Here is a 26,116-nt window from a genome sequence, read left to right as displayed (position 1 = left end):
AGTTGCAATTTGAAGTATTTGGACGACGTCATCATCAAGGAAGGACACCAAAACCGTCAATCTGGGCGGAAACGACATGGGTGCAAATTTTTCACAGCAAACCGGCAGGAACCACCCAAGGTGGACGGACTCGGCATCCACAAGCTTCAAATTCTTCCAATTCACCGCAAGACAACGTCAAGTGTAACGCGCGCGGGCTGAGCGGCCATGGATGGCGCAGCGGGACAGCAAAAAAAAAAAAAAAAAAAAAAGAACAGGACAGCAACAAAAGAACTGGCAGTTCACAGATTCACTTTATTAAGAAGGGGAAAAAAACAATGGGCTCGGCGCCACCATGTGTTAAAATAGCCGTAGGCTTCCTCGACGTCAAAAAGCATTCACCGTTAAAAACCAAAAAGTGCTACACGTGCACACACAAACACAGTAGCGCCACCCTGTGGCGCGGTGCCACACTGCTGATTGATTGAATTCAAAATGCTTTTGCTTTTGAGATTTTTCCAGATGCAAATGATGAAGATCTGCCACTCCCGACTGACTTTGTGTCTACATCATCTGAAACACTTTCAAAGCCAAAAGGTAAGCAGAGCTGCACTGAATTTGGTTTGATCAAAAGAATACAGATGCTGTTCGTTATGCTGGCTTGCGTTTACTTTAAAGTTTGTATTTCTCAAGTTTGCCATTTCTTTGCTCGCCGTGGTTGTCATGGCAACGGACGTCGTACTTGCCGGTGTCGCCAATGATTGCCAAACAGCGTGTGATGGGAATTTATTGATCACAAATAAGTTTGTTTTGTTCATCTATCGATTCCACTGACTTACAATGGAAGGAGGAACAATGAAACTTTCTTCCACTAGATGGCAGAAGGTCCAACCAGTCGGTTGCTCGTCATACAACAAAAAAAGACGCCTCAATATACTTTTTGTGACTTTTTTTTTTGTGTGCTGTGAGATTTTCTCCCATGGCTCAATAAAGGTCACCAAATGACCTCCAGCATTTGCGCCAAGAGGAAATTCAGCACACATGTTTGTTTTTAAAGCTCACACGAGCTCATCATTCCACCCTGGAATATAAAAAAAAAAAAGAGGACAGCTCCAATAAATCATCAATAAATATGACAAACTAGTTGTGACTAGCATGTAAACGTCTCACCACCAAATGTATCATTAAGTTGATTTACTTTAAAGCAGGGAGAAAAACGTTTCTAGGAGGGAGGGGGCGGGGGGGGCGAGAGGAGTGGTGGGGAAAAACGGAAGACTTCCCACTTTGCACGTTGGCGGGCGGGCAGGCAGAAAGCAGTGACAGGAGGAAGGGGACGCACGCGCACGCACGCACGCACGGACGAGAGGAAGCGAGAGTGAAGAGGCGACGACAACAAGTTGGACACTCATTGTTTGCTCGGACCCCTTCCCCACCCCTTCCCACACGCGCCAACAATCGATCCCCAAAGTGGAGCGATCAGTTTGATCGTCGCTGGCGGATTCGGTGGAGAATGCGGATCGCTTCTTTCTTCAGGTACGAGAATTCGCACCGCACACGCGGGACTCGATCGGGGACGGGATTGATCCTCAAACCTGTGGCTCGCTTTTACGCACGAACTTGTCTTTTTTTTCCTTGAAGCGCGTGCTTGCGCTTAAAATGGACGCGATCAATTGATTTGGAAGAATGTGTGACAGTGTCGCCGAGCGAGCTCGCATCTCGGGGGCGGGGGGGGTCTCTTGTGCCCGGGAGCCTTTTTGTCAGGAGCTCCGTGTGCGTGCGTGCGTGCGTGCGCGTGCTTGTCTTTTTGGGGACACTTGCGCGCAAGCTGCGAGGGCAAAGCGAAGGCGAGAAAGAGAAAGAAAAAGCAAAAGCGGTGCACCACAGCGGCAAGAGGGGAGCAATTACCCGGCCTGGAGTTTGCTTTGCGGTTGTTGTTGAAAGGGAAGAAAAGTCCTCCTCGAATTGGAGGGAGGCGTTTAGCGGCATGTCAGCACTCCAGCAACACTTGTTTGCAACGCGCTTGTCCGCAATGTTTTGAGGGAGATGAGATCGCATCAGGGTCGGCTCGTTCTTTGGAAATGACACAAAAGGCAAATTGGGCTCGCGTTGACAAAAGCATATCGTGGCAACAAGTCAAAGTTGAGGAGGCCCAATTGGCTCGGGTCCGATCAACTGCTTGCAAAGTGCCAAACAAAGCACATTTTTCGAAGCCTAAAAGCACATTCGTGCAACATTTTTTTTTCAAGGCCAAATGAAATCGAATGCTGCCATTTACCACAACTGAACTTCCATATGTTCTAGTAGGCTTTTCCTGACATTTCTCAAGCGTTGAACTCATGCCATGCTTCGCTCAACTTGTGATGAACTCTTTTGGAATGAGGGCGGAAAAGTTACATCTTGCCTTCATTCGTGTTTGGGAAATTTCACGTGTGTTTCAAAATGGAGTCGGCCTTCTTTTATAACCTGAGGCCACCCTGCCCCATTTAGCACACATTTAAAGAAGATGGGAGATTGTTGTGACAGGTACTTGCCAGAAATCCCTTCAATAATGTTGCCGGCCTCTCGGCAGCCTCCCTCACTATTTTTCTTCTCATCGGGAATGTGTTTTGGAGACGCGTCACCGTTAATTATTCATCATTTCTTTTCTTGTTGACACCCTCGATGTCGTTTTCATGCCTTGGAAGTTATTTTCCTTCCAACGCTGCGTGTGGAAGCTTCTGTGTGGATCCTGGCTTGCGTTTGAAGATGTGACTAGAAAAACGGCAAAAGGCAAAAACTCCAACATCGGGACGAGGACATTGGAAGGTTTGCATTAAAAAAAAAAAAATCAAAGTGCAAGCACGTTCCTCAACACGGAATTAAAGTCGGTCAAGTCGGCAACAGAAAAACGTGTTCGGTGATCGTAAGTCAGAATTTTGCAAAATGCAATAAAAGCAACAAAAGTTATGTAACGTGATGAAATTCATCAAAGCGACGTTCTTCTTATCACAAATTACAACTACGAGTAAAGAAAGTGTTTTATAAACTGGGCTTGCTCATATAATTCAACAACAAGCAAAATACAACTTTATTGATCTGCACTTGATCTGCTTGAAACGTTTCCGAAGCGACTCGCTTGAAATTTCAACATCATTTTAACAACAAATGTTAAAAAACGGGACGTCAAGTTGTGTCCGGGTCGGCTCGTTGATTTGTTGTGGTCTTGATTATGATGACCGGGTTTGATTGTTTTCAGCCTCTCTTAGTTTTTCTCGTTCGGGGTCAGCAACCTTCGAACCTTCCGCTGTGGCTCGCGACGACTTTAGGAAAGAAATCAGCAGTCTTTCGTTCCAAATGGTTGACATTTGTTCTTCATATGTTGTCATTGTGAATCGGCCATCTTGGCAGGTCGCTGCGCGTTCCTTCGCTGCGCGTTCGTTCGCTGCGCGTTCGGTCGCTGCGCGTTCGTTCGCTGCGCGTTCCTTCGCTCCGCGTTCCTTCGCTGCGCGTTCCTTCGCTGCGCGTTCCTTCGCTGCGCGTTCCTTCGCTGCGCGTTCCTTCGCTGCGCGTTCCTTCGCTGCATGTCGCCGGCCGCATGACAAAGTTTTTTGGCGGCTCCAAATCGAATCTGAAAGCGTACGTTGGGCATCAACACACTGATAGTGCACGTTGATATCATGATGATGTTCTTCGTAGCAGCTTATTGATGCCGTAAACCGAATACGTAAAAAAAAAATAAAAATGTGATTGTCACATTTGATACCAAAAAGTTTTTGTGTTCTCGGTGACTTGTTTTTCTGTGTGAGACGATCCTTTGAGTCTTTAAGGTCGTTGACCCCCAGCCTAGTCTTATGCAAATGTCCCATATGATGCATTCCAAAATAACCCAAGTATGGGTCAAAAGTGGACCGATCTTCTACTTTCAGAGTTGTTTTACACTAAAAGACCCATTTTTGCACTCAAATTGACTTGACCGAAAAGTAAATCGAGTCCAACCTGTTTGAGAAAAAGACCAAACCACGAAAAAGCACTTTTCCAAAGCAAAAAGCCAAAAAGCAACAATGAAGTCGTCTACCTTCAAGGCAAGTGAAGTGAAATTGTGGCTTGGACCGACGTTTGCGGGCCGTCGCGCTTCGCAAACGTCAAAAGTCCAAATCCAACATCAACCGCATTGTTTCTACAGCAAGCCGCAAATAAAAGAAACTTCACGGCGCCGGCTCAATTGAAGACGTTTGACTGATTGTGTGCGCGTGTGCGTGTGTGCGTGTGTGCGTGTGTGCGTGTTGGTTTGCGGAGAAAGGCATGTGAAGGGAAAACATGCTAGCTGTTTCAACGTTTGCTAGCGTCTTGCCGGCATTTCCCACACCGACGGTCAAATCAACTTGAGCGCGCCACCTGTGCGCCGCCAAAAGAGTCCCGTCACATGCCGCTGACGCGGAGTTGTATTTTTTTTAAAAGTCACTTCCTCTCGTGCTCTTCTTCCCCCGCAGGCTGTGCGCGCTGTGGGCCCTCGCGGAGGTCGCGACCTCCGTGACCAAGCCGGCCAAGAGGAAGGTGAGTCATCAGCTCTTCGCACACTACATCCATTGACTTTGCTTTCTGGCCGGGTCAAAGGTCAAGCCATCAAACCCAGTTGCTTCACACTTGTGTTCGCATCCCATAATAGTCAAAAGAGCAGCTTGACGGCACCGGCAACGAATTGCCGCCAAAACTGCCATTTAGTTGCAACGATTAATCAACAACTAATCAATTATGATCGGATGTTTATTTTTGATCATCAATGATCAATCCTTCATTTATCTTTTTTTGCCGTGCTTTGCCCCAGCAAAGCTTGTGAAATCCCGCAACAACTTAAAAAAGAAAAAAAAAAAAACCTACAGCACGCCGTGATATTTTTCTGCTGAACTTGTGTTGAAAGTTCACCTCTTTGCTTTTCGCCGTCCGTCTTTCCGTCTGTTCCCGCGCGTGACGCAGGCCGGCGCGATCCGCCCACGCAAGCCAGCTCGTGATTTATCCGAGCGTGTGTGACTTTGTGAGTCATTAATCCTTTTTTTTTTTTTCCTGCGCTGGGGCCCGTAGCTGTCAAGGAGCCACAGTGACGCCTTTGTGATCGTTGGGTAGAAAGAAAAAGAAAAAAGGAAAAAAAGTTTTGGCGCTGAGCTTGAGGTGGCGCCCGTACAGTGTCGGAGGAGTTTTAGCAGTAGCAAGTAGCAGGAGGTCAGCGGGCGGCCTCCTTCAGGGTCAGCGCGCGCTGCTCATTAATGCTCCAGCTATGTGGCAGCTGTGTTTGATGTCACTCATTGCCACACACACACACACACAGTCATTAGGCCCGTCCGCTTTGACCCCCCCCCAAGCTTCCGTGCCCCTCCCAACCCTTTTCTCCTGCTCCTTTGGCTTTCCTTGCTCTCCCGCCATTTCCCGTCGTTTGTCATTTGCATTCCAGCCCGCTTTGACTTTAACGTTCTGGAACAGGCTCGGATGCCGGCAGGAAGGTTTCGACAAGCGCACGACGACAAAAACCAAAACCAAAAAAAACAAGTTGACACGTTCACTCCTGCCTGCTTTTGATGTCTCCTGCCTCCAAACCAGGTGTTTCCAATCATCGGCTCATCATTACGTTCTGCGGGAGCCTCTCAGCCGTGTTGGAGGAGGGAGACAACAAAAACCTGGCGGATTGCGTTTCTCCAGGATTGAACTTGAGCACGTGCACGGAAATGCCGGCCTTCGGCTTTCCCGCACGCACCGACGACCTCGCGCGGCGTTGCGAGCGTGCAGGAAGTGGAGCGTTCACATTTTGCTGAATGGAAACTTTTGTCCGGCTCACTTTTGCTGTTTTGCCAAACAGGCCAGCCGGCGACTTGTTACAAAATGACTTTTATCATCTGACGCCGCGCAGGAAGGAGGTCAAAGGCCGTACACGTCACATCACGCACACACGCTGGCCCATCTGCTGTCAAGCTGCTGGCTCGGCAGGTTTCGGGAATCCTCCCCAACCGCCTCGCCATCTCGCCAGGCTTGAGGATTTACGTTTTGGCCTCGCCATCATCTGGCCACTCGTTAAGCAGAGGAACGCGACAAAAGTATTGGGACAGCCGGCCTCGCCACGTCAACATCTTTCATAGGATGTGACGACATTTTTGCACACTCAAACCTTTGAAAAAATGAAAAAGAAAGAAAAAAAAACCGCGTTCAACTTATTCAATTTTTTACCTTCTAAGCGGAAAATGGCCGACGACATATTTTTACTATTTAATATTTACAAGTTTGCGCTCATAAGTCAAAGCCCCAAAAAAAATAAAATAAAATATCAAACCCAAAAAATGATTAAAAACACAGCTCATTTGTATCTGACGGTAAATAAAAAAATCGAATTTAAAACTCTTGAATATTTTCATAATTTTCCCATCTATCAATCGAGTAATGGTCGCCATATTAAACAACAAAATGTGCATGTGAGGTGCACGTATTTCAACACTAATATCTGTGACTTTGAGTGTTTGTGGCTTTAAAATGTGAGTGACGTGGGTGCCACGACGCCAAGATGATTTCACTGCCACCATCCAGCACTCGTGTCTCACACCTTCTTCTTTTTTTGTCGGTGTGTGTCAGGTGGGCGTGCGGCGGTCCCGGCAGGCGTTGGAGGCGGAGCCCGTGGAAGGGGCGTGGTCAACGTGGACAGAGTGGTCCTCTTGCTCCCAGTCATGCGGAGTGGGCGTGTCGCAGAGAAGCAGGAAGTGCCTGCCGCCGACCCCGCCCTCCGTTTCCTACCCGCCGGCCAACTGGGGCGTCGGGGGTCCCGTCATCTTCCAACCTAACCGCCAACTGCCGTCCCACCGCCGGGCGCCCGATCCCAACCGAGGGTTGTCGCTTTATCGGAACACCCCGCCGGGCGGCGACGATCCCTCGCCGACTTTCTACCAAGCCGAGTACCCCGGCGGTCCCAACCGCGTTTCCGTGTACCGCTCACCTTACCGCGCGCCCTCGCGGGCCTACCAGCAGCAGCAGCGCAGCGTCAGGAGGCCCGGCAACGGCAACGGCAACGGCAACGGCAACGGCAACGGCAACGGCAACGGCAACGGCAACGGCAACGGCGGCGGCGGCGGCAGGAGGTCGGTCGGCGCCGGGCGGGAGGCTTTGCCGGTCAGGAGGTGAGCGCACGCCGACAAGCGCAACGCACACAACCGTGGCCAATAAAAGAACATGACTTTGAAAACTGCATGCGTGAAAAACTGCTCACTCTGAAAATAAAAAAAATAATTTACTAATCTTACAAAAGTCACAGGCAGGGCTGCAATTTACAGTTATTTTAATAATAGCAATTCTAATAATAACAATCATATTTTTTAAATAAATAAAACAATACAATATAATAAAATAGATACAATACAATTTTAAATAAATAAAATCGAATATTTTTAGTAATAATAATTCAGTCAATCTGTGGATTATGTTGTCGATTATTTGATAGCTTAAAAAAATGCATGTTTGAATTTTAAAAACAACAGTAAACATGGATTTTAAATTAAAGAGGATCTTTAACGATGTATCGATTTATCAAAAATAATTATTGTTTAATTTGAAAATTGATTAAATGTTGCCCCTCAAAGAATAAATACTACATTCTGCAAATTAGCACATTTGCAGGTATTTTTTTCCTCTCGTTTTTCATGAAAAACGCGTATTGAATGTTTAGTAGCATTTTTTTTGTCGCTGCACTCAACAAATTTTTGTGAAAAGAAAAATGTGCAAATGCAACAATGAATAAATTAGTGATTTGTGCGACTCAAGTATGAATGCGGTTAAATTCCAAATTGTGGCCTCGTGTCTGTGCGGCGATGAGCTCAATACCCGTTTCTTTTTTTTTTTTATGAGGTTTCCAAACCCAAGACAAACGGCGAGGACACTTAATGCGAGATGTGACATTTGATTTGCGACGCGTCCACGAGCTCGTCTGCAAAGGGACGTGCAGGAAATGAAATTTTGCATGGCTTACGTGAGGCGTCTCTGGAATTCCTCTTCCTGTGTGGACCCAGAAAAGAAGGAGTCGCCTTCAAAAAGATGGAAGGGGCACTCGGGAGAAGCGTTTTGGGAAACGGCGTGAACGAGATGATGATTTTGTAACCGCCGTCAAATGAAACTCCGTCATAAATACGAGCTTGGATTTGACTTTTGGCATTCGGGAGTTTTTGTTATGATCTTCTGGGTCATTAAAGCATTGCAAGTTGGACCCACGCTCAGTTATTATGTTATTACTGTGTTATTACTATAATATGACTGGAGGCAGATCCTGATTTTTTTTTTTGTAACTTGTGTATATGACGTCATCCCACGTGCGGTTCTTACCTGCTCACTTTAGATTTCGTGTGGCGGCAAGCAACGACGTTGCTCATCTGTTGTGCGCCTCGCAGGTCTTCCTCCATCCGTCCGGGCCAGTTTGGCTACGGGAAAGTCCCCTTCTCCCTGCCCTTGCACCGGCCCAGTCGACAAGCTCGCCACACAGCAAACGGCACCACCTCGGTGCCGCAACTGGCCGCCGGCGACCAGAATGAGGAGGACGAGGATGAGGATGAGGATGCAACCACCGCCGCCCCCGCCTCTACCGCTCCGCCCCAATCGCATGCCAGAAGCGAGCACAGGAGGGTCCGAGTCCCGCCCTCCCCTCCTCACTTCCTGCCACGTTCCCCCTCGTCATCATTCTCATCATCATCATCATCATCATCATCATCATCAGTCTTGGCCGGTCACCGCCGCTTCGACTGGCGCACCGTCACCGCGCCGCCGCCGCCCGGCTCGCCTCTCTCGCAGTCGGCCGCCGCCTCTTCGCCGTACGCCTCCCCTTTGCACCGGCCCCACCCGGGATTCGGACCCCAGGCCCCGCCAGCCGGCAACGTGTACCCGCCGCAGCAGCACCCCCTCGGACCACACGCGGGGGAGGAGGCGGGCGGCGGCGGCGGAGGCGGCAGGACGACGACGACGCTCAACTACAGATGCGGCGGTCTCGAGAAGGAATATCGAAGGTGCTTCTCGCAGGTAAGATCAAAGTCAAACTGCATTCTGTAAAAACTGTTGGCTCAAAAATGGAGCGATCTTCTACTTGGGTCAATTCGACCCAACTTTGTGCCAAGAAAATGATCTTTTAATGTAAAGCGACTCATGAATATTAGGCAGATCCTTTACTGAGTCCAAAAATTGGGCCATTTTGTATAAAACAACTCAAATTGACCCAAATTAAATGATATTTTTAGAATACAGAAAAAGTAAAATTCTGTTATATTACACTTTTTCTTTTTTGTGTGTAGTTTGTTTTGAATGGACAAGGTTCATTTTATTTATTTTTTAAAGTAAACTTCCGTTTTTTTTTAACAATTGTTCACAATCTGCTGCTTGTTGTGAAGCAAGTCGGGTTCATTGCCAAAAATAAAAGCACTCGTAACTCAAATAAAAGCACTCGTAACTCAAATAAAAGCACTCGTAACTCAAATCGTCACTTAAAAAAATAAATAAAAATGGTCCCAAAAATTGCTCTTATTTTGAAAAACAAGATAAGTGAAGTCAGTGCTGGATTTGCAAGAAATCCGACGTGACCTTTATTTACCTTCATGTTGTGTGTGCGTGGGTGCGAGACCCCCTAGTGGTGATTAGCGTTAATGAGGCCGCGCGAGGCGTTGACGGCCGGTGGAGAGAAAACGTGAAGGTCAGCAGAATGTTTTTGGAAGGTTTGATCGTTCCCGAGCGCCAACACTGGCCTGTTGTCCTGGAGCACTGACATGGAACCTATCAAGTGCGTGCGTGCGTGCGTGCGTGCGTGCGTGCGTGCGTGCGTGCGTGCGTGCGTGTGTGCATGAAGACCAGAATACACACATCTGCTGTGCTCGTGCTGTTACACAGAAAAGGGGTGTGGCAAAATGTTCTGTCCTGTCCTGTAATGGCGACTTGGGCGGGCCCGACTGGACGGGCAAGTGACGAAATCCAAGTTGCTCCTCGGTTTGGCCAAGACAAGAATGCCGCGCTCCGGCGCTCCCGCGATTAAAAGCGACATTTGCAGAGGAAGCCAAAACGTTGATGGGTTCGACTGAACCACATCCAACTCAACGAGGACAAATGTAATCCGTTATCAGACATGGGAACCATATTTGGTCACTTCACATTCTGGTCAAAATAGACCGCATGCCTCACCCGCTTGGTAGGCGCGAGTATGAAAAGGTTCGACTGAATTCTGTCCAAGTGCAGCGCTTCTTTTCCTTGGCGGAGGTACGGAACCCCGTCACTTTCCAAAAACCTCTTTCTTGAAAAATATATATTGTTTAAATATATGTCTTCGAATTCAATACGTAGATGTCGGGCCGGGTTCACCAATTGCGCTCCTCGAGGTCCGGAGTGCTGCAGGTTTGACAAGTTTCACCTGATGCTTCGGATCGGGATCGTCATCAGGCATGTTGATGAGCTGATGATATGAATCAGGTGTGCCGTTGGGTGGAAACATCTCAAACCTGCAGGACTCCGGACCCAGAGGACCGCCATTGGCGAACCCTGGTGTCGGGTTTTCTGGTGGACAAAATGAAGAAGGAAGTCAATCTGATTGTCTTCACTTTCAATTGAGGAAGCGTTTTGTTTTTGCAACTTCAGGAAGTCTTCGTTTGGTTTTGGACTTGCTCAGCTTGGCCTTGCAAATTCTGCGGACGCAATTCAACATTTAAAAAAAAATTCTCACGATGGAACACAATGAAAACAGCAGAGGCCCCAGAACTGAACCCTGTGGAACGCCATACCCCTCCGTTATACTTGTCGATTCATATTGCACATTTTCTTGCCACCACTTTGTCTTTTTGCCCGACTTTTGACTTTAGCATCAAAGTCCTCGTTTGCACGAAAACCCGCTCGAGTGAAAGCTGAACGTTTGCATCTCGTTTTCAAGATTTCAAATTTGTTGTGGCGGCCAAAAGACGGCAATCGTGTGCACGTCCCAATATTTATGAAGCTGACTGTGGCTCAAAATGGCTCCTTTTGTTTCATAAAAGCCCGATTTTGCTCCGAGAATAATCATTGTAACGAGTCACCTTGGCTGCGACTCCTTGAAACGAATCCAAAACATTTTGGAAAGAGAAAAAAAGAAATCCTCCTTCTCTTCCGTACTCGTGTCTGTTTTTGTCTCCAGCCAAAGTCGCAGATTGTCGCCGCGTTGTCTCCGACGTTCTTCTTCCGGTCACACTTGCGGCTTATTTTGCCAACAACGCAAAGTGCAACTCAACCGTTGCAAAGCTTTTATAAAGTAAATGCGACTAAAGTGCTTCCCCCCCGTTTCTAAAAAGTATCGGCGGTCCTCGTGTCATCGGTCCTCGGCTTTTGCCGGGATCGATCATACGTGTGGCCACAAATGCAATCGTGAGGCGGGACGGGATCCTCTCGCATTTGATCACGAGGACAAAAATAGAAAGGAGCCGGCGGCGTTGGCAGTTTAAGTGCAAGTGGATGCCGGCTCTCCAAGTGGTGAGTGGCGCCCGCTCGGCCCGCTCGGCCCGCTCGGCACGCTCGGCCCGCTCGGCCCGCTCGGCACGCTCGGCACGCTCCGACTCTTGACTTTCCTCTTCAGATCATTTGCCGGCGGCGCCCGCCAGGAACCGCGTTTGCTCTCCGATCGCTGTCTGGTGATTTCGGGGACCGAAACTGCCAACATTAAAAATGAATCAATACATAAATGAATGGCAGTGAAAATAAAAACTAATATAAAAAATATCATAAAAAATTCAATGCAAAAAATAAGTATGAATGGAAATGAAAACGATATATATTAATAAAAAAAAATACAAAACTAAAAATGAGATTCAAAAAATAAAAATAAAAAAATTCTATATTTAAACCCACCGAATTTTGACTACTTTAGCCTTGTTTGTTCCAGCGGTGCCGCGTCACATTTTAGCTGCTCTTCTTTTGTCCCAGTTAGCAAAACAACTCACAATTTTTTCTTCTTTTTTTTTGAATTTTTTTTTTACTGTGAACATGGCAATGGAAGTTGAGTGTCGGACTTTGAGGAGGTGCTGCAGTGAAGTAGCAGTGAAAGGGGTTCTGTTTTGGGGAGGAGGTGGTGAGTTCAAGGCCGCGCGGTCGTGTGAAGTACAAATGAAGATGGGCGAGCATTCGCTTGCGGGGAAAACGGCAAACTCTTCGTGGACGTGCAAGAAAAACTGTGTGCAGGGGAGGAAGGGAGGGAGACGGAGGGAGGTTCGATGCCCTTCAGCAGGATCAAAATACCTTCATTAGCCAAGGCAAGCTAGCTCAATGTGCTTCACATCATTTAAAGTACAACATTTACAAGCATTTACAAACACAATCGTTAGTCATTTCAATACATTAAAAAACAAAACAAAATGCAGCTTACCGAAATAAGTCCAAGAATATACGGAGCAAAAACAAGAATTTGATTTAAAAACTGCTTCAAAAGATCTTAATCACGGCTATCGGAAAAGCCCGGATTTAAAAGCATTTACGCTTAACAGCTAATTGCATTTGTCTGCAGCGTAGCAATGAAATGCTGCTTCGCCATGTTTGCTTTGAACTCTGGGCTCCATGAATTGACCCGCGTCTGCTGACGCCAGAGCCCTCCTCAGTTTATATTCCATTTTTCTCACGGGAAACAAAACATCACATTTGCAAAACTATAAGTGAAAGATGCAAAACGTAAACGTAAACGTAGCGTTCCGATATTTGTGGATACACGATTTGCCCCGACAAATCACTTGCAAATTGGAATTGGCTCTAATTCATTAATTGTGTTCGGGGGTGTCCAAAGGGATACGACGTGGTCGTGCGCAAGCATGCGTCTCAAAATCTCATTTTTTTTTGATTTGGCTGCTTATCGGCGGTTGGATTTTTAAAAATGTCTGATGCCAATATGTGTTTAAATGCGGAATATCGACGGACCGCATAATCCTCATATCAAAAGTGTGAGGATGTTCGTTTGCAAATCTTATCTTGCGTCTCAAACACTTTGTGTTGAGTGTCTCGGAAAACGAAAAAGCTGCTTGCCGCCGGAAGGACGCTTCACTGGCTCAACTGTTAAGTTTGCTTTGTGGACCCGCCGTGAGTCCGCTGTGAGTCCGGCATGAGTCCGCTGTGAGTCCGGCATGAGTCCGGCATGAGTCCGGCATGAGTCCGCTGTGAGTCCGCTGTGAGTCCGGCGTGAGTCCGCTGTGAGTCCGCTGTGAGTCCGGCATGAGTCCGCTGTGAGTCCGGCGTGAGTCCGACCTGGACACGTTTGTGGGGAAGCAAACAGCGGAATGCGAGTGTGTGCCAGAAGAAAGGAAGAATTAATGGAAAAGTGTGTGTGTGTGTAGAGGACCTCCTGTCAGAAGCACGGGGGCAGCGAGGGGGGGGGGGGGTTTGGGGGGTTGTATTTGAGAATGAGCAGCCAGAAGAAGAAAAGCAGCAGAAATGTTGTTTCAACACTCCAGGTCTTCGTAAAAGGACGAAAATTGCGCACAACGCGCTAACACGCTCCCACCGCACGCTCACCTGGCTTCCATCTTGTCATGATGTCATGCTGGGGCGTTGCCACGCAGGAAGCATATTATTAGGCGTGTGCGTGCACAATCGAGACACAAAGCAGCCCCCGATGGGTTGTGCCGCACGCACACACGCACACACGCACGCACGCACGCACGCACGCACGCGCGTGGTCATTGTGGACTGTGATGGCGTGTGCGAGTGAGGCCCGCTTGCCTTTCAAGTTTTTCTTTCAAGGTTCTGCACGGCTTGTTTAGCGGAAGACTTGTGACTTGTTTGCAGCCTTTTCAAAGAAGTTGCGGCTGCTGAATTATTTCCTTCACGGAAGCGCCGCCATGTTTTTATTGACAAGTCGTGCGGCGGACAAAACAACGCTGCAAAGTGACAAGCTTTGCTGGATTCCTTTTGATTCTCCGCCACGATTTGCAAAATGCAAGACACAAGAATGCAGTGTTTGATTTTTGGGCTTTGACTTGCGAGCACAAACTTAAGATGGTGGCCGTACGTGAACTCGACTCATTTGGCAGTAAACGACACTTTGGTAAATCGTGAACGACGCCTCAAAAGAAGTTTCCAGCGGGCCAGTCAAAGTTTCAAGTCAAAAATAAAGATCTTAGGAAAGTGCACTTAGCCTAATGCTAACAAAGAATGCAAATATGTGTAATTTATATGCTAACTGTTAGCATTGACAGCCGTTGCTTTCGGATATTTAAGTAGATAAAATATTTGCAGCCATACATATATTCTTTATCCTCTACAAAAAAAAATGACTGCAGCTCACTGAATCATTTAAAGTAGTAGAAGAAGTCAAAGTACTTTTCTTCTTCGTTCTGCTTCCTGGACCCAAAGTAAATGACATTTTCAGTTTTTCATGCACCAAAAACATTTTGGCCAACTAGAGAAGTGGCATTCACCCAATTTGGGTATCGAACCCGAGCTTCCCGTTGTGGAGAGCAGAGTTGTCACCTAAAAGTATCTCTTTGAAAGTACAGGAAGTCCATTTCTGGGCGTTTCCTCAGACGTCAATTGTCGTCAATGCCACAATGTGTCCCCTCGCATGAAATGGGGCCCCGTCACGGAGGTTGAGGCCCTTTTGCGTGTTCTGCGTTTCGGGAGCCGCCACCTGAGAGAGCAGCGCAATGAATCCGATTGCGGCATTAAATTGTCATCGAGTGCTGTTTTTTTGGGGCAGGCCGGAACGGATTAACAACCTTTCCATTCATTTCAATAGGGAAATCTGATTTGGGTGCTTTGGGTTACAAGCATGCTCCCAAAATGAATTCAACTCGTATCTCAAGGCACTGCTGGACATGCCAAGAAAACAAACATTTGTTTTTTGGAGAAGGCTTGCTCGCTCGTTTCGAGGGAAATCAACCGTTTTTCTCCATAAGACAACAAGTGGTCGACTGTTGAATGTAAAAGTAGTGATTGGGTTCTTTCAAAAGGCTGCTCGAGCGTGACTAAAACATTTTTGCTGCAAACAGTTACTTCTTTTAGGAAGTAATGAAGAGCAGGACACACTTGAGTTTGCAGCCAACTTGTGACTTTCAACCTGCCCCCCCCACCCCCCCCCCCCAGGCTAAAGGAAGAAAAAAAAAAGTTTCCATCAACTCGTTTGAGGAATTATTGTAAATAAAAGCGTTCCATTGTACCAGGAAGAAGCATAACGACGACGACAACGAGCATAAAGTCGCTTCTGGAAAGTAAACAATATTTCAATATCTGAACATCCCTTTGACATTTCCCGCCTTTCTTTTGCTTATCTTGTTCTTCGTATTTTGTTTTTGTTAGCACGCTTGCCCGTGTGCCGTTTTTCGTAGCCTCGTATCCGGTTTGCTTCGTGAGGACGGACGGCATCCTTCACTGACGTTGTTGATCGATGCTGCGCTTCTGACTTCCTGATTTTGTGTGTGGGGGGGGGGGGTCAAGGCCGAATGGCTGGCTGCTTCCCGCCATAGAATGCTAATCGCTAACGACAAACAATCATCCGTGCACACACCCGCATCCAGATAACAAAAAGTTATTCATTCATTATTTCAAGCAAATAACATTTCCTGCGAAACGTGACTGCGGGGAAAAAGCGGGAAAAAATAAATAAAAAATGACAGTTGACACTTTTTAAACCATAAAACCAGAGCATGATTGTCAGGAAAGAAGAGCGTAGATAGAAAACATGATGTGGTATGCTTTGGGTTATGTTTTCATCCCTCTAAAAAGAGAACTATTGAATCAATTTAAGATTACAAATTGAATTGTTGTCTTAATAAAATTGCTTCAATTGCTAACATACAATTGAATGGAATTGAAGTTAAATTGAATTAAGTTATTTAAAAAATAATTCAGTGAAAATGTTGTCATTTTTAATGAACTCCTAATTAATTAGATTTCATATATTCGCTTTGGATTAGTTTAATTCAAACGTGTGTTACCAATGAAGGCAATTTTGAGTTGATCAACAATTTAATTTGTCATTTTAATTTGGTTCAACAATTCTCTTTTTAGAGCGATCTTCAAGACGCACGCACGCACGCTGTGCACGCACGCGCGCGCGCGTGCACAGCGTCGACCTTGACTCTAATCATTCATCAGCCTTGTGTGTGTGTGTGTGTGTGTGTGTGTGTGTGTGTGTGTCACATGGCCGTCATGCTTGAGGAATGACCGCCGTCAGTCGTTCTTGCGCTCGATGCATCGAGTTCACGTGTCCAGCTGTGCAGGCGTCAATCCGGATGACGCACCACCGGGACCCTTCCCTTCTCACACACACACGCACACACACACACACACGCACACACACACGCGATTCTCTTGTCCAAAAGTCCTTAATTGTGTCTGGCTCAGTCTTTGTTTTTCACCCATGAGTGTTATGTGTGATGAGGGCACACGTGTGTTTGTATGTGTGCGGTATTATGGGACTGTGTGTGTGTGTGTGTGTGTGTGTGTGTGTTCTAAGTTACACTTTGAGCAGCTGCCTTGACTTTTCTCGCATCTGCTCTTTGCTCGCTTTTCTCGTCCTTCACTCTTTGTGTCAAGTCCCGCTGATGTTTCCTTGCGAAATTGCCGCCCGCCGCTGCCTCCGATTCTGCTAACAAAAGCAACAGAAGGATTTCTGACAAAAAAAAAGTTGTTGTGTGCCTTAAAAAATGCAAGTGGCGTGACTTCAAATGTTGTTTTGTAAGAATGACAACTCAGAATGTTGGTCACAGTACAAGACCGCCTCTAATATTGTTCCGCTAATTAATCGACGCGTCCTCATCTGCAGTGGAATGAAAAACGTGCAGATGTTGAATTGCAGGCCTGCCGCTCGTTACTCGAGACTCTTTATTTGTCTTTTGCTGATTTTTCTCTCAAGGAATGGAAAACATGATGTCAGGAAGTGAAAATGAAACGAGGAAAGGGAGCGTTTTGGCCCACGTGCCGGCTTTCGAGTGCAGCTCACCGCTCGATGGTGAAGGTTTGCCTGCAGAAAATAATCCCACTCGAACCGTTGGCCAGCAAAGAAGTGGATTGTCGGCCGCCAGCGACGGCAACAATGAGCGATTGTGCGCGTGAAGGCGGCGCGTGCTGTGAAGAATGTCAACCTTTTGGACTTTGCAGCAAAATTGCAGGTCGTCATGTATGTTGAATGTTTATTGGCATTTGTTGCAGATTTTTTTTAAATAATTTTTTTCTTCTTATTTTCGTTTTCTTTTACCCTGATGCCTTCCCAGAAGTGTGGATTGTGCACACATTTTGTCTTTTCACGCGCGAGGGGCGGCTCCCAATCGCTCTTGCGAATGACGGGGGGTCGAATGTACTCAATTTGTTGGCTAACGATTTTGTGTTCTGCCTCGTTTGCGTTTCTTCCGTCTCGCGTCTCGCGCCGAACGTTTCCTGTTGACTTGTTCCTGGCGAATGTTTTGACTTAGCCGGCAGGTCCCGACTCATCTTGTTGTCTCTCCGCCTGTCGCCGGCTCTTGAACTCACCTCGTAAAACTAACATATATCTTTCTGGGCTTAGCCCTCCCTTGCTGTATGTGTCAGAGGGGGTGGGGGGTGTGGGGGGGGGGGTGCTCCCACGCCCACGCCCACCCAGTCCACATTCAAGTGTATCCATCCTTACAATAACACACAAATACTCTCCAGATCCTCCAAATGTTTGGACTCCCCTCGTCTGTTCTGCCTCTCCCTTGCCCCGCCCTCCTTTCGCTCCATTAGCCCCCCCACCACCCACCCCACTCTGTTTTCACCCCCCCCCCACTGCAATCATGTCACGGATGTACGTCTGCACCGTCTCATTCGAGAGCACCTCCCAGGCCTCCGTTGGATCGGAATCGGAGCCCGACGTGTGTTTACGTCTCGCTGGAGTCTTTACGGCCGTGAACGACCGCAAGCAGGCCGGTTTACACGCGGGAGCTTTCGAGACTTCAGGTGCTGCTTGTGTACTGACTTGCAAGCGCACGCACGCACACACACACACACACACACACACACACACACACACACACACACACACTTGGCCCGCTAACGTTTGCGGCGGGCTCGGGTTAGGGTTAGCTGGAGCCTATCCCAGCTGGCTCGGCCAGTGGGCGGGGCACACCCTCAACTGGTTGCCAGCCAATCGCAATCGCTTTTTAACATCCATTATAGTTATTTCACGTTAAGATTTTCATATTTTCAATGACAACATTCACTCATTTAGCAAATTCAACGACAGCTTGCAGAATTATATCGCATTGTTCGATATAATTAGCTACCGAGTCAGCGATTTGTCCAGTGGTTAAATCAAACTAGTGCATGGGAGTCTAGGGTCCGAATCCCAGCTGGAGCAGGTTTTAGTACATCAATTTCATATCATAATCGTTTAGTTATTTAACATCTATCATATTCAATAGTATTTCACATTATTATTATGATCAAACATTCCTCATCATTCCGCATGCATTCAAATGTTAGCATTCAAGCACAATTTCTCCACAAATTGCTGCTCTATTTTTGGTTCATTTTCTTGAACTATAGTAACCTTGCCGCGAGCATGCATATCATTATTCCTCTCGAGTGCTTGTAAATGCCTCGTTTTGTTTCGGTCACGCTGTCGGGTATCGGACTTGCAGACGACGCGCACGCGCATACACACATACTTGCCTTTGTCACTATACTGGCTTATATGTGGATTTGATGGCGTTGGGGGAGTTGCCCATCCTTACACACACACACACACACACACACACAAACACAAGTTTGTTTTACTATCTTTGTGGGGCCATCTCATGACATAATGCATGTCCTAACCCCTCCCCCCAACCCCAACCATAAAAAAAGGATTGCTTATCCCCATTCCTTACCCTAACCTCAACCAAAACCCAATTCAAACCTAAACTCGAAAACGAAGTCTTGACCCTCAATAGAGGTTGAAACTTGTGGGGCCCAGCAAAATGTCCCCACATGGACTGGTGGGCCTCACAACAGTAGTGGGCAAACGGAGTTCTGCAGGTTTTGGATGTTCCCCTGCTTCAACGCAGCTGATTTCAATCAACAAGATCGTTATCAGGCTAATGCAGAGCTTGCTGATGAGCTGATCATGTATCAGCTGTGTTGGAGAAGGGAAACATCCAAAACCTGCAGAACTCCGGCCCTCGGGGACAGTGTGCCCGCCCCTGCCCTAACCCCAAGCATGGAAAATGATTGCCTGCCCCCACCCCTTCCCCTAAACTCAACCATAACCCAATTCAAACCTAAACTCGAAAACCAAGTCTTGACCCTTAAAAAAAAGGTCTGAACTTGTGGGGACCGGAAAAATGTCCCCACAATTTCAAGTCGGTCCCCACAATGGTAGTTTAAAAAAACGCGGGTATAGGCCCCACAATATCGCAAAGACAAAGCCATACACACACTCACACACACACACACACACACCCCTATCCTTGTCTTTAGTGCATTGTGGGGTTCCAGTTGTGTCCTGTGTAACGCGGGAAGCGCTTCTTCTTGTCTTTGTCCGACGGTGAGGTCAAAGTCGCACGCCATCCTCCTCTCCTTGTCTTGATCATGATGTGGGACGTGTGAAACTGTTCACGACTCTTTGATGGCTCGGCCTGTTGGATTTCGTGGCAGGGGCAGCTTGACGTCAAGTTGAGCGTCCCATCGCTCTCGGCTCCTCGGATGAGTGCGGAGGAAGATTCCAGCTGTTAGCGGCAGCTGTGGGACTTGACACGAGTGGAAACAAAAAGTCAGGATGAAGAACAAGGAGATGGCGGAGCTGGCAGAGTCAACATGTGGGATTATTCTGAATGGCGGCGCTTCGTGTGTGTTTGAGTAAAATGTCGTGGAGAATTCCCGCGGCTGGACGACTGCTCTGGGTCCGACTTGTGCTTGCGGATGTTTACAGAAAGCAAGCAGGCAGGATTTCTGCGAATTTGCTGAAGGAAGGAATGAAAGCTGAACTGACAATAAACAAACTCGGCCCAGCGCACGTGTGATCGATACCCTCGTTACTAACAATAATGATGAGCATTAGGACAAATTCATTTGATTGCTTCATCCCCACCACCCCTTAACCCCTAAAACGATTATTTAAAAAAACAAAAAAAACTGCAATAAACATTCAATATACTGTATGTTTTCCGCACAAAAATGAGAAGAAAATCTGAAGAAAAAAAAACGTGAAAAATAAAATATTGATAAAAAAAAAAAAAAAGGGGATTATGAAAATTTGCAGGTCCTGAACTGCGAATATGCATTGACTGTAGTTCTAAGTTGTATTGTCACCATTCACCACTAGATGGCAGACGTGGCCTATTTGCGCTAACATCAGGACTTCTGCTGCTTCATTCTACAACATGAGTAGGCTTAAAAAGTTAGATAGAAACGCTGAGACAGAGAAAGAGCGACAGGTCGTTATATCGATCGTCACCAAGTGTGAACACGAAGGAAGTTGATGCTTACATTTGAAGTACGCTTCCAAACATATAAATGTAGAAGAAGTGCTTCAAATAAATGCAATCTGCCAGGTGGGATTCATTGTTCGTATTTCCTGGAACGCACATAAAGATGCCAACTTGTTGTGCTTGTGTAAGTGGAGGTCAAGAGGTCAGTTCCGGTGACAGCAAAATCCACAAGCTAACGTGTGCTGTTGAAAAGCAGGTGGAGCGCTTGAATGCGCTCCAAGTGGCTCGTTTTGCGGTGGCCCACTGAAAGCCGACACGGATTTACGAGCTTTGGCCTCTCGCGGGAAAATCTATTCCTTCCATATGGCCGAGTGCTCGCCAGCCGGCTCGGCCGCTTCCCCGCTTTGTTATTAGCGACATTTGCAAAATGGCCTCTCCGGGGACGGAATGTTCACAAAATGGCCGTTGACGTTTGTTTTTTTCTTTCAGGTGTGCGCCGGAGCCCCGCTGGATTCCAGAGCCGAGCAATGCGCCGCCTTTAACGCCAAAGAGTTCATGGATCGGCTCTACGACTGGGAGCCTTTCACCGAGGGTGAGAACGCACACGCAAAAACACTCATCGGGGCTTCAACTCGTTTTTCATTCATTCGCGCGCAGAAAAAGCAACGGAGAACCAAAATGTCTTTTCTGTTCCCGCGTCACGGGTGCGACGCGGCCCTTTCTGGCCCTTTCTGGCTGCCTGCAGCGCTGCCAAGTTTCTCCTCTCAGCAGATTCCTGCTGAATGAGATCAAGCGGCAGCGTTCGGGAGGTGAAGCGATGCGAGTGTGACATCTTCGGGGAAATCTTCGCAATCTCCGACAGCAAAACAAACGTCCGTATTGGGAGCGCGAACGATAAACAAACTCTTCAAATGCCAGACTTTTGCGCCATAACTAAATGAGAGCGGCTTAAATCATTTCAAACATTTTCCAACTGCTTTGAAAATGTGTTTTCAATCTTTTTGAGAGGTGAAGTAAAAAATCAACAACTGGAATAACACATTTTGTTCAATGAGCAGGATGAATGCATCGATAATGATGAGTAAAGTTTTTTTTCTCGGGCTGGCTATCGATTCTAATTTCCTCAATGGATTTGATTTGGATTCACAGGAGTTCAATATGATTCGATGTTTCCTGATTCCATTCGCTTCATTTCAATCCAATAGCGATTAATTATGGAACATCAATTCTTCTTAAATGGAAGGAAGGAAAAAAGGGAGAGAGGAAACGATTGCGCAAGAGCCGCCCCGGGTCAATGGAAGGCGTTTGATTCCGTTGAAGAGAAGAGGCAGCAGTTGTGGTGTTTTTTCCCGTCTTTTGCGCACGACGTCAGTGTTGACGCGCTCAACTCGTGCGTGTTGGCTCGCGTTCGCGCCCATTTGGAGGGCAACCAAATATTTCTGCAAGTGTTCACGTCCCAAAAAAGGCCAATTTGCAAGACTTCAATATCAATACAATCAATATGACAACATGTGTTGCTTGTGTTCTCATTCCAAAACAAGCGTGCCATAACTGAACTATAAACATCCTTTGGCAATTATTAACAATCGTTTTACAATTGTAGAATTCGTTTGTGTATTTACTAATTTCCTAATGATGATGCTGATAATAATCACTTGATGTCGTAGTCGAGTTGGTAATAAAATGATTTTTTTCCGAATGCAAAATTCATTTTGCAAAGGATTGTTTTTGTTTGTTTTTGCCGGGGCTGACCCGCCATCCATCCCGCCTCGCCTCCCATCACTTCCTGTCCCAGCTCTGCTGCCGCCGCCGCTGCCGCTGCCTCGGGCTTTCTTTTTCTCTGCCCGAGTGTGTTTAGATGGCCAGATAGCGACAGGAAGTATATTTAGACGACAAATAGCAGCTGAACGCTGAGCTCAGAGAGTGACGGAGGGGACGCAAGCAGCGGAGGACAAAAAAAAAAGGGGGGGGGAAGACATTTGACAGACATTGTCCCCAAAAGTGGACCTGCGCTGGGGGCGGGGCATCAAGTGAGGATGAAGGCGACGCGAGCATTCACACACACACTTGGCACTTTTGGCTCTTTTTCTGCCACTGTCTGCGCTCTAATCTCTCAAAGACAACTATGAGAGCGGCTGCAACGCGACCCGGCGGCAGGCTGGGAACAAACGCGTCCTCGTCCTATCGCTGTCTGGCTGGCCGCGCATTTCCACTGTACTCGTAATCCCTTGCTAAGCAGCGACCAAGTATGAATGTTATCTATTTCAAAGCTTCCCTGCATATACTACGACGGCGTATTAGGACCATGTATATTTGATTTATTCTTTTCAGGGGGGGGGGTAACATTCCCAGAAATGAACTCGCAAATTTGCCAGAAAAAAACTTACAAGAAATAGACGTAGTGTAGCCACAGTCTAACGTGAGGATTCGTTGGTGGTTCATTTCAACTTGAATTCATCGTAGAAGGCAGCTCGAGCGACAACACTTCCTGATCAGCTGACTAAACACGAACCAATCAGAAGCTAGCATATTTTAGGTCAATGCAAGTGAATAATGCAGCGCGGCAGATTCAACACATCAACTTAGCTACTTGTACAAAAAAAAATACCAAAATGTGTAAATGATCATTCCGGAAGCATAAATTTCCAAGTAAATATGTATTTTAACAAATGAACTCAAACGCTCGATCCTCAGGGCGTGGACGTCCGCAAAGCGAGGCGTCTTTGCCGCTGGCCGTACCAAACGCTTCAAATGAGCCAATGCTCAACATTTTATGGTTCAAGCAATCACGATTTCCTTATTTGAAAACCCGACCAAAAAGTCACAAACAGCCCAGTAGTAAGCTACGTGTATTTCTCGTAAGTTTCTGAGTTTTGGATCATTTGCGACTTTATAAAGTGGCAAATTTGCGAGTTTTTTCTTGTCTCATCTGGAAAAAAAAATGTAATAATATATATTATATATATATATATATATTTTTTTTTTTTTTTCTCGCCATCATCACTTTCTACATCTGTGACGCTGAATGCGTGTCTGCCTGAAAAAAGGCGGGCCTGGACAGTCGAGTGACATGGGAACGAGCAAACGAGGAGGCACAGCTGTTAACTAGCGTTAGCGTTAGCAACTGCCTTGGGACGGTCGTTTAACAATCCGTCCTTTTGGCATTCTTTCCTCCTGGCACCCTTTTTTTTTCTTCTGCAGTGTGGAAAAACATGCACCACAACGTCCTCCTGTGATAAAACAAATAAAGCATTCACAACATTTAGTTTGGATGTTTTTGTCTACTCATGACACTAAGGCAATATTGACCTTGGCCTTGTTTTCCTAGCAGTTGACAAACCATCAACAGCATATTCATCCAGTCACTCTCTTTACTGGCCTAATATACGACTTTGTGACTCCTTTTCAAACACGCTTTAATGTTCCTTCAGAATTAATTTGGCCTTCCAGTCAACCAGGAACGGAACTTTGATGCCGAACTTGATTTGCGAGCAGATTCCGCTGCATTTTCAACCCGTTCTGATGTCTTCTTGTTGAAATGTTGTCAATTTCTTCAGCTCGCACATAAGACACCTGAGCAGGTGTGTGTGTGTGTGTGTGTGTGTGTGTGTGTGTTTCCAAGTGCCTTGAGCGCCCAAGGAGAAGTTTTGGAATCTGGTATTTGAACCTTGTGACCTGGAGGCCCTAGCGTATGTTAGCGATATGTTGTCCAACGGAGAGTGGAGCCACTGTGGGATAACGTGGCACACATGCCAGATCCAAACCGTTTCATGCCAGCTCCAAAATGTCCAAAAGTCCAAATATTTGGAGAAGAAACCACATTTTTGTCATGCTTTATTATATCGAGAGTATAAATATACGGTGTAACTGTGGGTGGATTTCTGGTCATTTAGTAGCGACATCTGATACGGCGTTAAAAAATGTCCATTCCAGGAGCAAAGAAGGTTTGTCCTTTTTACCCCCGCCTCCAATTTCCAATTCAATCTGTGAGCCTTTTCCGCCACTATGAGCTCACGTCTGTAGCGCCATCGCTCATTTACGCGCAGGGCAGACGCAGACGTTGCTGGAGGACTTTGACCCCCGCAACACCTCCAGTCGATTACCCCCGAGAGAATTTCGATCCCTGGGGCCGCCAGCTGCCCGAATGAGTCATTTCTCAAATGCTTTGTCACTTTTAAAAGCCTTTATTTGGAAAGGCATTCTTTCTGAGAACAAGATCAGCTCATTCTTTGAGCGCTCGGGAGGGAACGGAACGGATGACGCTGTTCTTGTCCAAGGCGGGCCTCCGCAATTCAATGTTAAAAGACATCAACATATTTGTCTACGTGTGCTACTCAACCGTTTGTGTTTTTCTGAAAGGATCGTGATTGTGAAACTGCCATTAGCCATGCTAACTGTTAGCATGCCCTTTGAATGTGTGTGTGCCTTTTTAAAGGTCCTACCTGGACTTTTCAAAGATGTGAAAGTCAGCGAGGCCATTAGCGGCTTGGCGAAGAATGTTGAATGAAAGTCACTGTTTGTTCAAGAAAGCCTTTGAAAATGCGCCGGCAGCTGCGGCCATCCTGTGGGAGGATTACGATTTGTGGGAGGCTATCTTCCGTTAGCCTCGTTATCGTCGACGGCAAGTTCCAGTGGCGCGTTGCACTTGATCATCTTTGGACATTTTCGGTCTTCTGGCTCACACGTATTGCTGCCATCCTGCACTAACGGTTCATGTGGAAAAGTAATCACCGCATCACCGAAATACGGCAAATCATTTACGATATTTAGCTACGATTAAAAAATGAACGCCGATCTCGCCAGTGGTGACTCCACCGTAGATTAATGTGAAAATAGCGAATAGGCGTAATGTCAAAGCTTAACGCTCCAGTCAGTCCAGTCCAGTCAACAGTTTCCAGTAACATGTTAGACATTCGTCCAACTTAAAATCCGACTCTGACCTCCCTGTGAGATTTGGGAGTCCCGTAGCCTGTTTGAGCGCTGAAAGCCGTGCTGGACTTTTTGTGTTTTCCTTTCGGGTTCCTCCCGTCTCCACCGACGTATATTTCACCATCGGGCTTGGGCCTCCTGGGCTCCTCGCAAATCTCACCTCTTGCTTGTGATTCCAGCGCTCGCTCTGGCGTGGGCTCGTGTTCACTTCTGCTTTGAGGCTTGATTTTCGGAAGCGGACGTTTGCCGCCACTGCAGCAAGACTTTGGGAAACTGCGGCTCATGACAATGAGCGGCTTCTGCTCTTGCCTTCGACAAACTCTCACCTGACCCGAGTGGCGAATCCATTTGGTCATCTTGCGTCAAATGTCACTGACAGAAAAGCCAGTTGTGGCTTTGGCGCCAGTTGTGGCGTAACCCGACGTTGACGCTCCTGACGTGTGTTGCAGTCGGTCCGGAGAAGCAGTGCGAGCTGACGTGCCGTCCGGTGGGCTATCGCTTCTACGTTCGCCAGGCCGAGCGAGTGCGGGACGGGACGCCGTGCTTCAATGTCACCTCCAACGACGTTTGCGTGGAAGGACGATGTCTGGTGAGTGGAGCCAAATTCACGTGTTTGTGACGTCGAGAGCAGGCCAGTGTTGGCCGTTGGGAAATTCACAAGCTGCAGCGTTCTGAAAAGTCGACTAAATACGAGACATTTTCAGCCCTCTATTTCATGAGTGGAATCATATTTCCCCCATTAAAACCATGATGTATGTGATCTGACACATGCACTGCACTAATAATCCTTTAGAGGGCAGTGTCACCCATCTGATGGCTTTTCCAGCGACCTTGCAAGGTCGCCCCAATTGAGAAAGGAGACACCT

At 47.0% G+C, this 26,116-nt stretch overlaps 1 protein-coding gene across 2 annotated transcripts in view; it reads left to right on the top strand.

Annotated features, from left to right (window-relative positions):
- The first annotated feature begins 1,269 nt into the window (after nucleotides 1-1,269).
- The window catches only part of adamtsl4 (ADAMTS-like 4), a 38,460-nt gene continuing 13,613 nt past the window's right edge, over nucleotides 1,270-26,116 (top strand). The window contains exons 1-7 of one of the 2 annotated variants that reach the window (XM_077575648.1): nucleotides 1,270-1,512; nucleotides 4,449-4,512; nucleotides 6,571-7,023; nucleotides 7,057-7,109; nucleotides 8,370-8,991; nucleotides 20,811-20,913; nucleotides 25,700-25,839. In XM_077575648.1, the coding sequence (XP_077431774.1) occupies nucleotides 1,490-1,512; nucleotides 4,449-4,512; nucleotides 6,571-7,023; nucleotides 7,057-7,109; nucleotides 8,370-8,991; nucleotides 20,811-20,913; nucleotides 25,700-25,839 (1,458 nt within the window). In that variant the 5' untranslated portion in view covers nucleotides 1,270-1,489. Of the gene's footprint in view, nucleotides 1,513-4,448; nucleotides 4,513-6,570; nucleotides 7,110-8,369; nucleotides 8,992-20,810; nucleotides 20,914-25,699; nucleotides 25,840-26,116 lie in introns of both variants that reach the window. The other variant, XM_077575647.1, reaches the window with a different exon arrangement.

This window comes from Vanacampus margaritifer, chromosome 9 (assembly GCF_051991255.1).
Source record: "Vanacampus margaritifer isolate UIUO_Vmar chromosome 9, RoL_Vmar_1.0, whole genome shotgun sequence".
Taxonomy (NCBI): domain Eukaryota; kingdom Metazoa; phylum Chordata; class Actinopteri; order Syngnathiformes; family Syngnathidae; genus Vanacampus; species Vanacampus margaritifer.
Note: the sequence above shows the minus strand (reverse complement) of the source record. Positions and strands in the feature narration are given on the sequence as shown.